General features: G+C 35.2%; 1 protein-coding gene across 1 annotated transcript in view; it reads left to right on the top strand.

Annotated features, from left to right (window-relative positions):
* Positions 1–15,254, top strand: part of PLA2G4A (phospholipase A2 group IVA) — a 170,800-nt gene that overhangs the window by 17,150 nt on the left and 138,396 nt on the right. The window contains exon 2 of the mRNA XM_032137064.3: positions 8,748–8,849. Coding sequence (XP_031992955.1) covers positions 8,817–8,849 — 33 coding nt within the window. The 5' untranslated portion in view covers positions 8,748–8,816. The remainder of the gene's footprint in view (positions 1–8,747; positions 8,850–15,254) is intronic.

Below are 15,254 nucleotides of genomic sequence, written 5' to 3'. Positions count from 1 at the left end.
GACTAAACGTTTTGGAAAGACCACACACTATTAAACTTTCATTGAATGCCAACAGTTACATTGCATCGGGAAGTATCTGTTGAAAAGTCTATCCAAATTTCCCTCTCATTCATGTTCTGAAAGTTTCTAATTACAGGGCAGGGAAAGCAAAAAAAGAAAGAAAAAACCCTGTGAGTTTCATATCTCTTACTTCAGACTTAAGAGACTTTGTACACTCACCAAGACTGGTTATTTAGCTTAGTTATAAGAAACAAAGGAACAGAAACCCTGCTATTTTATGAGTATTCATGAGAGTGGTTGTGCAAACTAGTTGCAATAAAGTTTCCAGAACTGAGCTAATTCTGGGACAAAAAAAACCATTTTCCTACTGTTTCATGTGGTTAGTTGGACAGAAATGCCTTAATTTTGCAGAAACCTAAAATATCTGCTGCTACTATTAACAGCTATAGAGAAAAAAAAGAAAGGACGGCTGCCTATTCCTAACTGGAATTGAAAATGCAGCCACTGCCTGACAACAATGGCTAGTGATTTTATCCTGAAGGAAGTGATTCTATTTCAGTAATTTCTTCATAGGACGTCTTTGTTTCTTCCCTTTAACATAACTGTGGAATAAAATTTATAAATATAAATTAGATCTCTTCATATGTATTAAATTTTTTAAATAAACTTTATTTTGAAATAATTTAAGATAAGAAATTATAAAAATATTACAGGGTTCTCATGTACTCTTCATTTAGCTTTCCCTAGTGTCACATCTGACAACCATAGTACATTATCAACACCAGGAAACTGACATTGGTACAATGCTGTTAATTAAACTACGAACCTTATTTGGATTCCATTAGTCTTTTATATACATTCAATTTTATCCAGTGTGACAACCTCTACTTTTTATTGGAATGTTAACATCGCTCACATTGAATGTTATTGGAAGCATGGTTGGATGTTCATCTTCCATTTTGCTGTTTTCCATGTCTCTTTTTTTTTTAATTCTTCTGTTCCTTATATTAAGTAGCTATTTTGTTGTGGCCTATTTTAATTCCTTCACTGATATTTTAACTATATTTTTGAGTTATTTTCTTAGTGGTTGCTCTAGGAATTAAACTATATGCCCTAATTTGTTATCGTCTACTTCATATCAATAATATCTTAATTCCAGTAAAATACAAAAACTTTTCTGTAGTATAGTTCTAGTCCCTGACCACGCCTCCTTTTTGCTATTATTGTTGTATACGTTAGATAGGATTATAATTTATCGCTATGTAAATGCTATGTCTTTTAAAGAAGTTGGGAGAATAAAATGAAATGTTCATAGAATATTTTATATTAATCTACATATATATTTATATTTGAACAATATAATATTTATAGAATACTTTATATTAACCTACATATTTACTGTTACAGTTAAATAGAAAAGGCTTCAGAGAAATGGTAAATAACTGGTCTGCATTTGAAAATGTGAAAGAGCTTATTTACTGGCACCCTGTATTTCTTTCTGTAGGTTCAATTATGATCTGGTGTCATTTCCTTGGTCCAGTATACCTCTATTCCATCTCCCTTCTTTTGTGCTATTATTTCATACGTGTGTGTGTGTGTGTGTGTGTCTATAGTTGTTTGCGATAATTCTGCCCAGTTTTGTCAATGTGTTTGTTTTTCTGGGAGAGGATTTCCCACGTTCCTTGTTCTGCCATTTTGTAAGCTGGTTCACCTATGTATTGGACTTTAAAGTAGAAGCTTTGGCCAAGACCTTAAGCCATAAGATTTAAGATATACACTACTAAAATGGATAGTGAAAACAGCCTACTCTTTATGTTTTAAAGAAAGCAGATGGACAAGGACATTTATATAATATATAAAACTTACCCACTTCACAGTTATAAAAGCATTGAAATAGTAGAGATGTGGGAAGAACTTCAGAAGAGTTTTGTTGTTGTTTTGTTTTGGAGAGCACTGCTGTGAGTACAGCCCCTCTTCCCTTGGGGTGGAGATCTGGAGAGGAATATGCCTACTAATTCCCAGTCAAGAGAGGGGCTTTAAAGAGACCACTGAGAACGCTCATCAGAGGGTTTAACATTTGTCTTCTGCAGAAGGCTGGTGTCTAGTCATGCTTGGGAAATATAAAGGACACAAGTAGCAGAATAGAGAGTTTCATTTAGGAAGTAATTGCATTCTCAGAGTTTGTTGGAAGAAAGAAAATATGTATGAGTATCGTCCATGGACTAAAGAGAACCCTGGGAAGAGTCTAAAATCCTATACAAGGCGTTTGCCTGGTAACGTGAAAGAACCTCAGAAAACGAAAACTGGAAGTAGACCACAAGATGCACTGGGGCTGTGGAAAAAAACACAAGCCCCCAGCTGGAGTAGAGATGTGTTTGTGCATGTCAGAGAACACAAGGAAGAAATCTCAAAAACAGAGAATCTCACAAGAATCCACAAAAAGCATCTATGAAAGAAAGACTCAGGTTTAACATGTACCAAGCCAAGAGATCACAAAACCAGCTTTTGAAAGTACTGCTGAAGTAATATTTTTCTTGCCCCTATTCTCGCTCTCTCTGCAACCTTTTCCAACTATAAGGGTTTAAAAACCAGAGTTATCAAGCTTGGGAGGGTTTGACCGTAGGCAGGGGAGGGGAGAAGTCAATGACTTCATCCCCTTTCTCCTGCAACAAGCTCTACCTTGAGCAGGAGAGAGACTTTAACTCAACGAACCCGGCATTTCAATGTCTGCAGTGTCTGGGTTAATTCTTTTTCTCATTTCCTTTTTCTTTTCTTCTTTTCATATCCAAGTTAACAGAAAAGTTCTGAGGCTGCCTGAGATTTCATCAGGGTAGAAGGAGAGTTAGCCCTGAATAGAATCAAAGAACAAGCGAAAGTTGCTTTGAGATTAAATGCCATGAGTCATGTTTGTTTACTCTCTGGTTATCTTGTAGTTCTTAACCTAGTGATTTTACACACACACACACACACACACACACACACACACACACACACACACAGAAAGGGGGCAGAGAAGGGAGAGAGAGAAACTAGACTTGGACAGTTAGCTATCTTAAGCATATTTCTTGCTTTGGATTTAATATCAGGAGAGTCTCTATCCAAGTCTTGCTGAAGGATACAGTAGTGGATAATAGGTGGTGAACAGAGTGGTTATGAATGAAGTTGCTGGAAATGAGAAGAGGAAATAAAATTGCTGACATTAAACTTTGGATCCCAGCAACAGATTTCCTCTAAACATTTTGAGTACTAATTTCACCCCCTCTGGAATCTCACTTGTTCTGCTTTTTTAAAATAAGTAGAGAACTAATTTAACATCATTTGACATTAAGAATTGTTAGGAATAAGAGAGACATCAAAAGAGGGTGTGGCACTATTCTGTGGATTTTTCATGCATCAACCTGGCACTACTTTGAATATCCATCCATCCATTGGACAAATCTTTATTCTGAACCTATTATATTTTAGGCATTGTATTAGGCACTAGGGATGTCTCTATTAATAAGATAAATATGGCCACTGACTTAATGCATCTTTAGTTCTCCCAGGAAAGGCAGACATTGAGTCAGTGGAATGGAAGGCTTGAAGGAGGAGTATAGAGAACACACGGAACCAGTAACAGGCAGACCAAATATACTTTGAAGGTCACGGAAGGGTTCTCTGTGGAAGTGATGTTGAAACTGAATCCTGGAGAATGGGTCAGATTTAGCTAGGTAAACAGTAGTTGCCTAAGAGGTTCAACATTATCTGCCACTGCCTATATTTCCAACTTCATCACAAGCCACTTTCACATTTGCTCACCATTCTCCAGCCACTTGTCTTCTCTCAGTTCCTCATACTGCCTGCCTGGAACATTATATTCTAAACCCACTCTCTCCTCACTCTGTATGGCTAGCTCCTTTTTAGTGCTCAGCCTCAATTATTCTTTGTTTCTGCCTTTTACCTGTTTCCATCATTTTATACAACTCTATTTCCAATTGTTTCTTTTATTTTTTGGATTCCTTGTTTTCTGATTGCTTTCTAGAGATGGAATCTCCAAGAGGGAAGGGAATGTATCTAGCTCCTCAATTTTGCCTCTCCAGTCCCTTGAACAATGTTTGACACATGGTAGTTATGCCTTAAATGTTTGTTGACTAAATGAATGAATAGAAGAGATAAGTTACAGCCCTGAGTGGGAAAGAGCTTGACACATTTGAAGGAAAGAAAACCAGTATGGCTTTAGCATAGAAAGCAAAAGGGAAAGTAGTGGTATGGGGCTGAGGAAGTAGATAGAAATTCAATTTTGCAATCTTTTGCCCTAGTATTCTTCAAATTGCTCTTAGTGAGTCATGAAATCAATTCAGTGGGCTGTTACCAGCATTTAAACAAAAGTAATAGACTAAAATCAGAGTACATTGTACTTAGTAAAAGTATCATATGAAACTTCTATATTTTAAATATTTGTCTGTGTGTATATTTATGTATTATATTGTGATATGCAAAGGTTTATTTGTTTTGCATTTATTTGTTTGCATTAAATAGATATAAAAATCACCATTGTATACCATGATAAGGAATTCTGATTTTTCTACTAAGGGAATAGAAACTCATTGATGATATTTTCCCAGAAGAATAGGTTTCAAGATTTCCTTCCAATTGGAGACATTAATCATAATAAAAAGTGTTACTACTTTTAGCAACATGTATGCGTGAAAACTCAGGCTAGCCTGCATTTATCGCTACCCCTAGATTGCCTCATTTTGTTTCTACAAGGTACGAGCTATGCCTTATTCAGTATTGTTTCCCCAGTGCCTACTATAGACTAGGTGGATAGCAAAGATGTATTTGTTGAATGAACAAAGTATCTCCTATGAAGCTACTGTTTGTGAATGGAATGGCCGTAAGTCCCACCAGATGCTCTTCTACTATGCCATTCTCATTATTACAGTTTTTAACACAGAAAACTTTGGTGAGAATAACTACCAGACTCTTGTTTACTTTTTGAGGTTCCTCTATGGAGAGTGTCAAGTATAAAGTCTATAGGGCCACAAAGTTTCATGGTATACACCTGTCTGATTCACCATTTTTTTTGCTCTGAAGCAGCTTGCATAGCACAAGGTATATTGTAGATATTTATTTGTAAGTGACAAATATATAAAAAACTTTCTTATTTTCTACTGTCACAACAATAATTACAACAGACAGTACATCTTTCAAGTAAATATATAATGTTATTAGTGATAAGTCTATGTAATGATTATCTTAAAAGCAAATCATATGCATTGAATATTTATTATGGGCTAGGTACCTTTCACAGTAGTGTTATTCATATTACAAGCAAGTAACCTGGGTTTTAGAATATGAAACTGGAGCTTGAATTAAGCTCTTTCTAGATCCCATATCCAATGGTGTTTTCACCAAATTATGCTGCTTCAATAAAGAAAATAATTGGCTTACCTTCATCCTTTGAATCCATGATAGTACTGTCCTGGCATTGTCCTACATAGACATTTCAGCTTCTGGAGAGGGAGGACATAACCTCTCAGGAATTACCACTACTGCAGCAATCTAAAGGCCTCATGCTCTTGGGCCTATGAGCTTTATGTGGACCATCATATGCATAGAACGCTTCATATTAAGAAATCACTTCTGAGGGGAAATGATATGAGGGAAATATGGATGGTAAAGATGAAAATGAGGCAGGTGATTTTATGTTATATCATCCATAAAAATATATTCCACCCACAGCTCTAGAGTATTAGCTGGATTCTGACTTGGGAACGGATGTAGTTCTCATATTTTGAAATTAGTTGGCATGAAAACATCAGCCAACTTGCTGATCACTTTAAAAATGTAATAGAAATAGCACAGAAAATGCTGATAATGGGAAGTGCTGAATCGTAAGGATCATATCACTCAATATAGGTGTATATTTCTTGTATTATAAATTTAACTATCAATACCAGAGTAAAAATTACTCTATTGTAGTTTTGCCTGTATTGTTTTATAATGTCATCCAATAAATATAAAATATAGTTTCAAAAATACTTAGAGCCTAATCAAAGACACAGTACAGTATAGTAGTAAATGGATAATCATATTTGTAAGATGTGTGTAATATGTGGTTAATTAGGGAAAAATAATAAGAGATAAAAGAGAAACTCATATCGATATTGATTAACAGTGTAAGATGGTATAGTAGAATAGAGGATGAGGGATGAGGGTAATACAACTTATGGATAAATAGAAGAGGAACATCCCTTGACTTGAGCAAAATGCTTTAGTGTAACTGGGCTTGAAAATTATCCCTCTTACATGTATATGTATATATCCTATCATTCATCCATTATTTAACAAATATGTATTAAGTGCCCACATGTGCCTACATAGGGACTGGGAATTTCACAATGAATGAAACACACAAAAAACCTGCCTTCATAGAATTTATATTCTAATGAAGAAGGGAGAAGAGATAGTAACACAACAGAAACTACATAAGTGGATGTTAGATGGCCATAAAGCAAGAAAGCAGGGGTTTTGCCAATTTTAAATAATATGGTCAGGGAAGACTTCACTGGAAAGATAATATTGGAATAAAATCCTGAAAGTTACTAACAATAGCAGCCAGGTCCAATCAAAATAACAGAAATGTGAAAGCTGAGTGCCTTAGTCTATTTTGTGCTGCTATAACAGAATGTGACCCACTGGTAATTAATAAAGTGAATAAATTTATTGGCTTACAGTTTTGGATGCTGGGAAGTCCAAGGCCAAGGAGCCAGCAGTTTTGGTGCCTGGTGAGGCTATTCTTTTCTTTCAAGATAGCCATTGTCCAGAAGAGAGGAAGGCTGGATCTAAAATATGGCAGAAGGCAAAAGGGCTAAGAGAGAGAGCCCATTCCATGAGCCCCTTTAAAAAGGCATTAAACCCACCCATGAGGGTGAAACCCTCATCATCTAATCACCTCTCAAAGGCCCCACCTCCCAATACCATTACATTGGCAATTAAATTTCAACATGAGTTTTGGAGGGAATAATAAAACCATAGCACTAAAGTAGTTTATAATTGGTTAATGTTATCAGCAAACTTTTCTATTAGGTTTAAAATAAGAAAATGCAAAACAAAGATTATAGTAATTTATCATGATAAATTAGACTCATAGTTTGTCCTCATCTTTATTTAAAAAGTTGATTTAAAATGCTGTATACATTTTGAGCCTGATTAATATGCATGATAAGATAAAAGCATTTGTACTTCAGGAGCTTAAGAAGTAAGTGATGAAAGTAAATAGATGTTTTACTTTAAAAACATTTTTTTTCTTGTTGGTACAAATAATGATGATTGATGAACCGGAATGAAGAACGGGGGGAATCCTTATTTTTTATAATTCTTAAATAGATAACTATGGGTGATTTTTACCGTTCATATAATATTGCTTCATATTTTTTACAGCCAAATATAGTGAAGAAAGTGAGTTTAAAAACTCAAGGGCGTATTAGAACATCCCATTTTTTTTTTTTTATTTTTTTTTTTGAGACAGAGTCTCGCTGTCGCCCAGGCTGGAGTGCAGTGGCGCGATCTCGGCTCACTGCAGGCTCCGCCCCCCGGGGTTCACGCCATTCTCCTGCCTCAGCCTCCGGAGTAGCTGGGACTACAGGCGCCCACCACCTCGCCCGGCTAATTTTTTGTATTTTTAGTAGAGACGGGGTTTCACTGTGTTAGCCAGGATGGTCTCGATAGAAGATCCCATTTTTTTAAAGAAAATTTTAAATCCTCTCTTTTCTTATTGCTTGAAGTATTATGAAAAAGCAGTGAAACGGCCTGGAAAGATACACATCATAATGAAAATGGTGACTACACTTTATTCTTTGTTCACTTCAGCAGTTTCTGTTTGTGACAATGAGCAGGAATCATTTAGTTTTTTAAAAGTTGATGTTTCAAAAGAAAGATCATTAAAAATTTAAAACAAATTTATTTTGAATTATAAACATTTTAGAATTTACATTATTAAAGATAAATAATGAAGATATTTGAAAAGGTATTCCAAATTAGATGTAACTTATAAAATGCTGAAATACAAGTTGTATGTTGTTTTATGAAATCTCAAGGACTTGGTATAATGGAATAGCAAAAATGTTCATTCATTTAATAGTTTTTTATTTGATTTTAAATAACAAGGAGTAAGTGTAGAAGAAAAAGGGAAAGCATAGAGAGTATTTTTCCATTAAAATATTTTTATTTAACTGCTTCCAAATTAAACTGGTGTCTTCAAATGAACAAACATTTATTTAAAAATGTCATTACTAAAGTTCAAATTCAACATGAATGTACTTTTATAATTCCTAACAAATAGCTAAGGTGAACATATCTTTCCTTTTTTTGTGAATTTGTATATTGCTGACCCTACTGAGAAAACAATGACATGTGGCTTAATTATAATATGAACACTACAAAAATAATTTTAAGTTTCCTTAATTTCAACATATTTCTCATAAAATACTTGGCAAATGAACAGCAACACAAGCCCTGTAGTTTCCTAATAATTATTCACAGTATAAATTTGAACAAGTAAATATGGAAAATAAACAGTATCATCCAAACATGTTTACCTTTTCTCTAAGTTATGTGTGATACCCATTCGTATACACAGGGAACTAAACCTATCTAGTGTCCTCGGGTAGACTTTTTCTTCCTAAGATGCATACTCATAATTGCTTAAATCTTAGAACTGCATCCAAGAGGAAGCTTAACAATAGTGATTGTTTATTTTGTAGGTTTTAAAGACGCTAGAGTGCCAAAGAAGACTTTGAAGTGTGAAAACATTTCCTGTAATTGAAACCAAAATGTCATTTATAGATCCTTACCAGCACATTATAGTAAGTCGTTCACTGTTTATAAATTCTTTCTTGGAGGGGGACTGATATGTTTCTGTGAGTATTGCGGGCGTTGCTAGTAAAGTAAAACTGTGACAACTTCTGCATTTGTTATTAAACTCATATGAACTTAATATGGTAGGAAGAGGCTACAGAACATAATAAAACTAATTTATCTCTTCATTTTATTACTGTAAGTTTCCAGAAAAGAGGAACTTGAAAGGAAAAAAATACCCAAACATCCATAATAATAATGGAACAATAAAAAATGTTGTTATCTCTTAGCAATCATCAGCCTGTGTAGTTTACACCCTTCACATGACTTGGTGGAAAGAAGAATAAAAGTAAAAGAATTTCTTAGTTTAGGGCTATATTTTGGTTTGCATTTTCAGGGCAATTAATTCTATAAACTTCCCCTTAGTTAGATATGTTTAAATAAGTTCTTCTATGGGTTTTAGTAAAGAGTTAAGTAATTCAAATTTTAGTACGTAATTTTCCGAACTCCAGTGGAAGTATACATGCTCTCTTCTGGTCAATAAACAGAAGAGAGATTTCCTTGCTGAATTCAACATTTGAGACTCAGGCTTATATGAAGTAGATACAGGTTTTATGGATATTTAAGGAGTAATTCATAGCCTCATTTTTACTTGAAATAAAATGCTGTTTTCTTACTCTGCATCCATTTCTAGATATCATCCTCTTTCTTGCCCTCCTTGGATGAAAAGTTTAATATATTATAATTATTTGTAATGCCTTCCTCCTCTCCATTCATAACTTGAATCATTGATCTGGACTCAGCCCTTCCACTTCACAAAAAGGTCTAATTAATTGGCTTCTTTTGTGTTAAATCCAATAAACTCTTCAGTCCCCCCACTCCTTCTACCCAACTCTGTTGCTCATTGCTATTTTCTTGAAACTCTTCTCAGATTTTTCTGGTTTTGTTTCTTCTGTTTCCTTGCTGTTGGTTACTTCTCAGTTTTCTTATGCAAGCTCTTCTTCTGTCTGACTCTCTTTTTTTAATAAATTGAGATATAATACATAAAGTGCATAAATCTTAATTGTTAAGCTTGATGGATTTGTACATATGTATTCCACCCATGAAACCATCACTCAGATTGTAAGTACCCAGGAAGACTTGCTCATATACCTTCTAGTCAATAACTTGCCTCAAAGGTAGCCAATATTTTACCTCTATTATCATGGGTAAGTTTTGCTTATTTTTGACCTTCATATACATTTCTGCATTCAGCATTGTGTCTATGAGTTTCATTCATGTTGTTGTGAGTAGCACACTTCCATACTTTTACATTGCCATGTGGTTTTTCATTATTTGAATGTGTCACAAGCTATTTATTTAGTCTACTGATAACCATCATATTCTTTTTGAATGGCAATGGTGATTCCCTATAAATCAGGCAACCATATATGTGTGGCTTCATTTCTTTTCTGTTTTATTAGTCAAATAGTGTTTGCCCCGATACCAATCTATCCCAATTTCTGTAGTTTGCCCCAATGCTAATCTATCCTAATTTCTGAAGCTTTAAAATGTGTCTTTATATATGGCAATGTAAATCCTCCAATTTTTTCTTCTTCAAGAATATCCTGTCTAGTTTTAGTTCTTCGCATTTCCATATAATTTTTGGATTCATTTTGCCAATTTACACACACACACACACACATGCACACACACACACACACTCATGCACGCATGCATGCACGTGCACATGCACACAAAATTGCTAGGATATTGGTTGGGACTGTAATGATTCTACAGAGGAGAGATAATATGATAACAATATTGAGTTTTCCAATCCATTAACAAACCATGAATCTCATCCAAAACTAAACGTTACTTAATTTTATCTTTAATTACCTCAGTAATGTATTATAGTTTTCTTTAAGAAATCTTGTGTGTATATATATACATATTTTTGGATGTATTTTTTGATATTTGATGTTTTAATGTAATTGTGAAAGTATTTGCAAACTTTATTTTCCAAATAGTTGTTGCTTTTTTTTTTTTTTTTTTTGAGATGGAGTCTCACTCTGATGCCTAAGCTGGAGTGCTGTAGTGCGATCACGGCTCACTGCAACCTCCATCTCTCGGGTTCAAGCAATTCCCCTGCTTCAGCCTCCCCTGTAGCTGGGTTTACAGGTGTCCACTACCATGCCCGGCTAATTTTTTTGTGTTTTTAATAGAGACGAAGTTTTGCCATGTTGGCCAGGCTGCTCTTGAACTCCTGGTTTTTTATGTTTAGCAGAAAAATATGAAAAAATTATTTATAATAACCATAAGATAATGTAAGCCCACAATGTAAGGGCTCTGATAGGAGACAATGAAGATGACTCTGGAGTAAATAACAGGAAGAATTAATAACAGGAATCCTCTGGAAAGGATTTCTAGGGGAAGTAACATGTCAGCATAGACCTGAAGGTTAGCAGAAGTTTGTCAGTTAAAGACAGAGAAAATGACTTTTCTGAATTGGAAAAAATAAGCATATGTGAAGTAGTCTGAAGGCGGGATATAATAGTACATGATTCAAGGAAATGAAAGAAGTTCCGTATGGTTGGAACACACAACATTTCAAAGAATATGATTATTTTGAATGACTTTCACTCTTCTACTTGATCTGACCAAGCCTTATTACTGACTGCCATGCAGCCCCCACACGTGTCTTTTCAGATGATCTGGTGAACTGGCCATTCAGTTTCTTCTTTTAACATGGCAGAGTATATAAAATGTTATATAAAATATATGATATATATTATATATATTTAGTTTTTTACACTTTTTTAAATTAAACTTTAAGTTCTAGGGTACATGTGCACAACTTGCAGGTTTGCTACATAGGTATACATTTGCCATGTTGGTTTGCTGCACCCATTAACTCGTCATTTACATTAGGTATTTCTCCTAATGCTATCCCTTCTCCAGCCCCCCACCTCCTGACAGGCCCCGGTGTGTAATGTTCCCCGCCCTGTGTCCAAGTGATCTCATTGTTCAGTTTCCACCTATGTGTGAGAACACGCGGTGTTTGGTTTTCTGTTCCTTGTTAGTTTGCAGAGAATGATGGTTTCCAGCTTCATCCATGTCCCTGCAAAGGACATGAACTCATCCTTTTTTATGGCTGCATAGTATTCCATGGTGAATATGTGCCACATTTTCTTAATCCAATCTATCATTGGTGAACATTTGGGTTGGTTCCAAGTCTTTGCTATTGTGAATAGTGCTGCAATAAACATATGTGTGCATGCGTCTTTATAGTAGCATGATTTATAATCCTTTGGGTTTATACCCAGTAATGGGATTGCTGGGTCAAATGGTAATTCTAGTTTTAGATCCTTGAGGAATCACCACACTGTCTTTCACAATGGTTGGATTAGTTTACAGTCCCACCAATAGTGTAAAAGTGTTCCTATTTCTCCACATCCTCTCCAGAATCTGTTGTTTCCTGACTTTTTCATGATTGTCATTCTAACTGGCGTGAGATGGTATCTCATTATGGTTTTGATTTGTATTTCTCTGATGACCAGTGATGATGAACATTTTTTAATGTATCTGTTGTTGGCTGCATAGATGTCTTCTTTTGAGAAGTGTCTGTTCATATCCTTTGCCCACTTTTTGATGGGGTTGTTTTTTTCTTGTAAATTTGTTTGAGTTCTTTGTAGATTCTGGATATTAGCCCTTTGTCAGATGAGTAGGTTGCAAAAATTTTCTCCCATTCTGTAGATTGCCTGTTCACTCTGATGGTAGTTTCTTTTGAATGGCAGAGTATATTTAAAAATCAAACTGCATCTGGACATCTAAGGTTCAGCACTGGGACCTCTTCTGGAAAATTTTGTTGACTATAGCAATACATTTAGGCTATAGTAATTGCCTATGTGGTAATATTATATTATACCACATTACAAAACATGAATAAACCACATATTGGTATCACATTTTTCATTACTTTCTGCAATATCAGGCTTAGACAGCAACTAGCATTCTAATTTATAGCCCTTTTAAATGAAAAGATCTGTGAGCTTTACGGTTTTCTTCATTCTTCTTATTCTTGCTACGTGTATATGAAAAAAAAACAACTGTGGGTGTGCGTGTGTGTGTATGTGTGTGTGTGTGTGTGTAAATTGTTTTTTAAAAAATTTCCTGCTCTGGTTTTCACAGAAAGATATTTTTCAAAATATATAAGTGAGCAAGCACACTCAACCCTGAATGTTATTGGTAAAAAGGAAAGTTGGAGTGAATCAAGCCAGCTTACTATTAATAGTAATGAGCTCATGATGCCAAACAGGCTAACACAGTTTTGGCTGCCTCAAGGCCAGAAGACTGGGCTCATTTTCACCATTCCTGTGATGCAGGGGCATGTTGGAGAATCCTGTGGGCTGATGCAGCAATTTGCAGCCAGCAAGCTCTCTTGCTTCCAATGGTGCTTGGATTTTAAGAAGCTAGTAGGAAAACAGAGTGACAAATACATGACAGAATTTAGTTTCCATATGTTTAGAATCATTATGAGGTGCCTCCCAACCTCAAGGATTTTTGTGCCTTCAGAATTTATTGAAGTTTTTTATTTTTTTGACCAGGAGCCATCAATTTTATAAGAAGAGGTCAAGTATAAAATATTTATAACATTTTCCATCTTTTTACTCTGAAAATATGAGTCATATCCCTGAAGTGAAAAAATTCACGCCTCTTTCTACCACCTATTAACAATGGAGGGGCACTGCCCCACATCCCACAGAAACTGAGGTTGTCTTCACATTAGGGACAGTAAACCATGTGGATATGGCAGCATGATTGCATAGTAAAATACAAGGGCTTTCAAAAAATATAATTGTAGGATGACTGGAAATTTTTACCAAAAATGTAGAAGGCTGTTATTCAGATTTTTACAGTAACACAGGAAAAAAAACCACCACTGAATAAGTAATCAAAGAACTAGTGTTCTGGTAGGAGTTCTAGTCTTACCAGTTACATGATCACGAACACGTAGACTCTGACTTTTACCTGCCTCATCTGGAAAACAGGGTATGAATAGGACCTGCTGTGTCTGCTTCACAGAGCTTTTATAAATAGTAAATTGTTATGTGCACAAAATTATTCCTTTGAAATAATGATATAAGATATTTTCAGAAAAGTTAGACAATGAGATGCTGCTAGTAGAAAATCACAAATATAAAAGTGGTAAAACTATTATTACAAAGGCACAGGACTGTAAATGAGCTAATAATGAGTTTTTTGGCAAATAGTAGAATTTCTGTGAGCACTAAAAATCTAGAAAAATGAGGAAGAAGAAAGCTAGTGTATTAAGGTTCTCTAGAGAATCAGGACCAATAGGAAATATTAATTTATTAAGTATGTGGTATTAATTAATTTATTATGACAAATAGGAGATATTGATTAATTTATTGATTTATTATGAGACATTAATTAATTGATAATTAATTGATTAATGATTGGCTCACAATTATGGAGGCTGAGCAGTCCTATGATCTGCCATCTCAAGCTGGAAATGCTGTACCGTTGGGGTGTATTTTGGTCTTAGTCTGAAGGCCTGAGAACCAGGGGAGCGGATAACGTAAATCCCAATCTGAGGGCAGGACAAGATGCAAGGAGCTGTCTCAGCTCAGTGAGGCAAGAATAAATGGGAGTGAATTCTTCCTTCCTCTGCCTCTGTTCTGTTTGGGCTCTCAACAAATTGGGTGATGCCCAACTGCATCCCGGAGGGCAATCTACTTTACTGAGCCCACTGATTCAAATGGTAATGTCATGTAGAAATACCCTCACAGGCACACCTAAAAACAATGTTTAACCTGGACAACACATGGCTTACTGAAATTGATGTGTAAAATTAACCATCACAGCTAATGGTAAACTTCTAACTTTTCCTTGATATCAGCCATGCCCTGCCACAAGCCTCCCTTAGGAGGCAAAAGTGCACTAATTCGAAGTAATGTCCATGTTTCTGCTTCTTTACCACACAACACAGATCAGAAATCCCTGGAAGGTCACCAGGTTTATCTTTCAGTTCTCAAATTTCTTTTTGGTTCTTTTTAAAATCTTCTCAGCCATTTTTTGGTACTCCCAGTTCCATATAGTCATATTTCAATTTGACTTTCTTTTCCTTGAACATTATAAGTATAGTATACCTGATTAATGGATGGGTTTATTTCTGTGCCTGTTGATTAATTATGCTAATTTGTAGTCTTGGTGACATGACTTGTTATATTCCCAGTTATCTTTGATTTTGTGTTGAACATTATGGTGAAAAATAGAAGTAATCCTTTAGAGATAACTTATTTGCTTCTGTCAGGCCCCTGGGGATACTAGCAGTTTGGGACAAATGTAATCCCAGTTCCAGATTGGTTTTCTGGGCAGCTTGTATTGCACTAAAATGGGTTACCAGTACA

This window comes from Hylobates moloch, unplaced genomic scaffold, assembly GCF_009828535.3.
Source record: "Hylobates moloch isolate HMO894 unplaced genomic scaffold, HMol_V3 SCAFFOLD_18, whole genome shotgun sequence".
Taxonomy (NCBI): domain Eukaryota; kingdom Metazoa; phylum Chordata; class Mammalia; order Primates; family Hylobatidae; genus Hylobates; species Hylobates moloch.
Note: the sequence above shows the minus strand (reverse complement) of the source record. Positions and strands in the feature narration are given on the sequence as shown.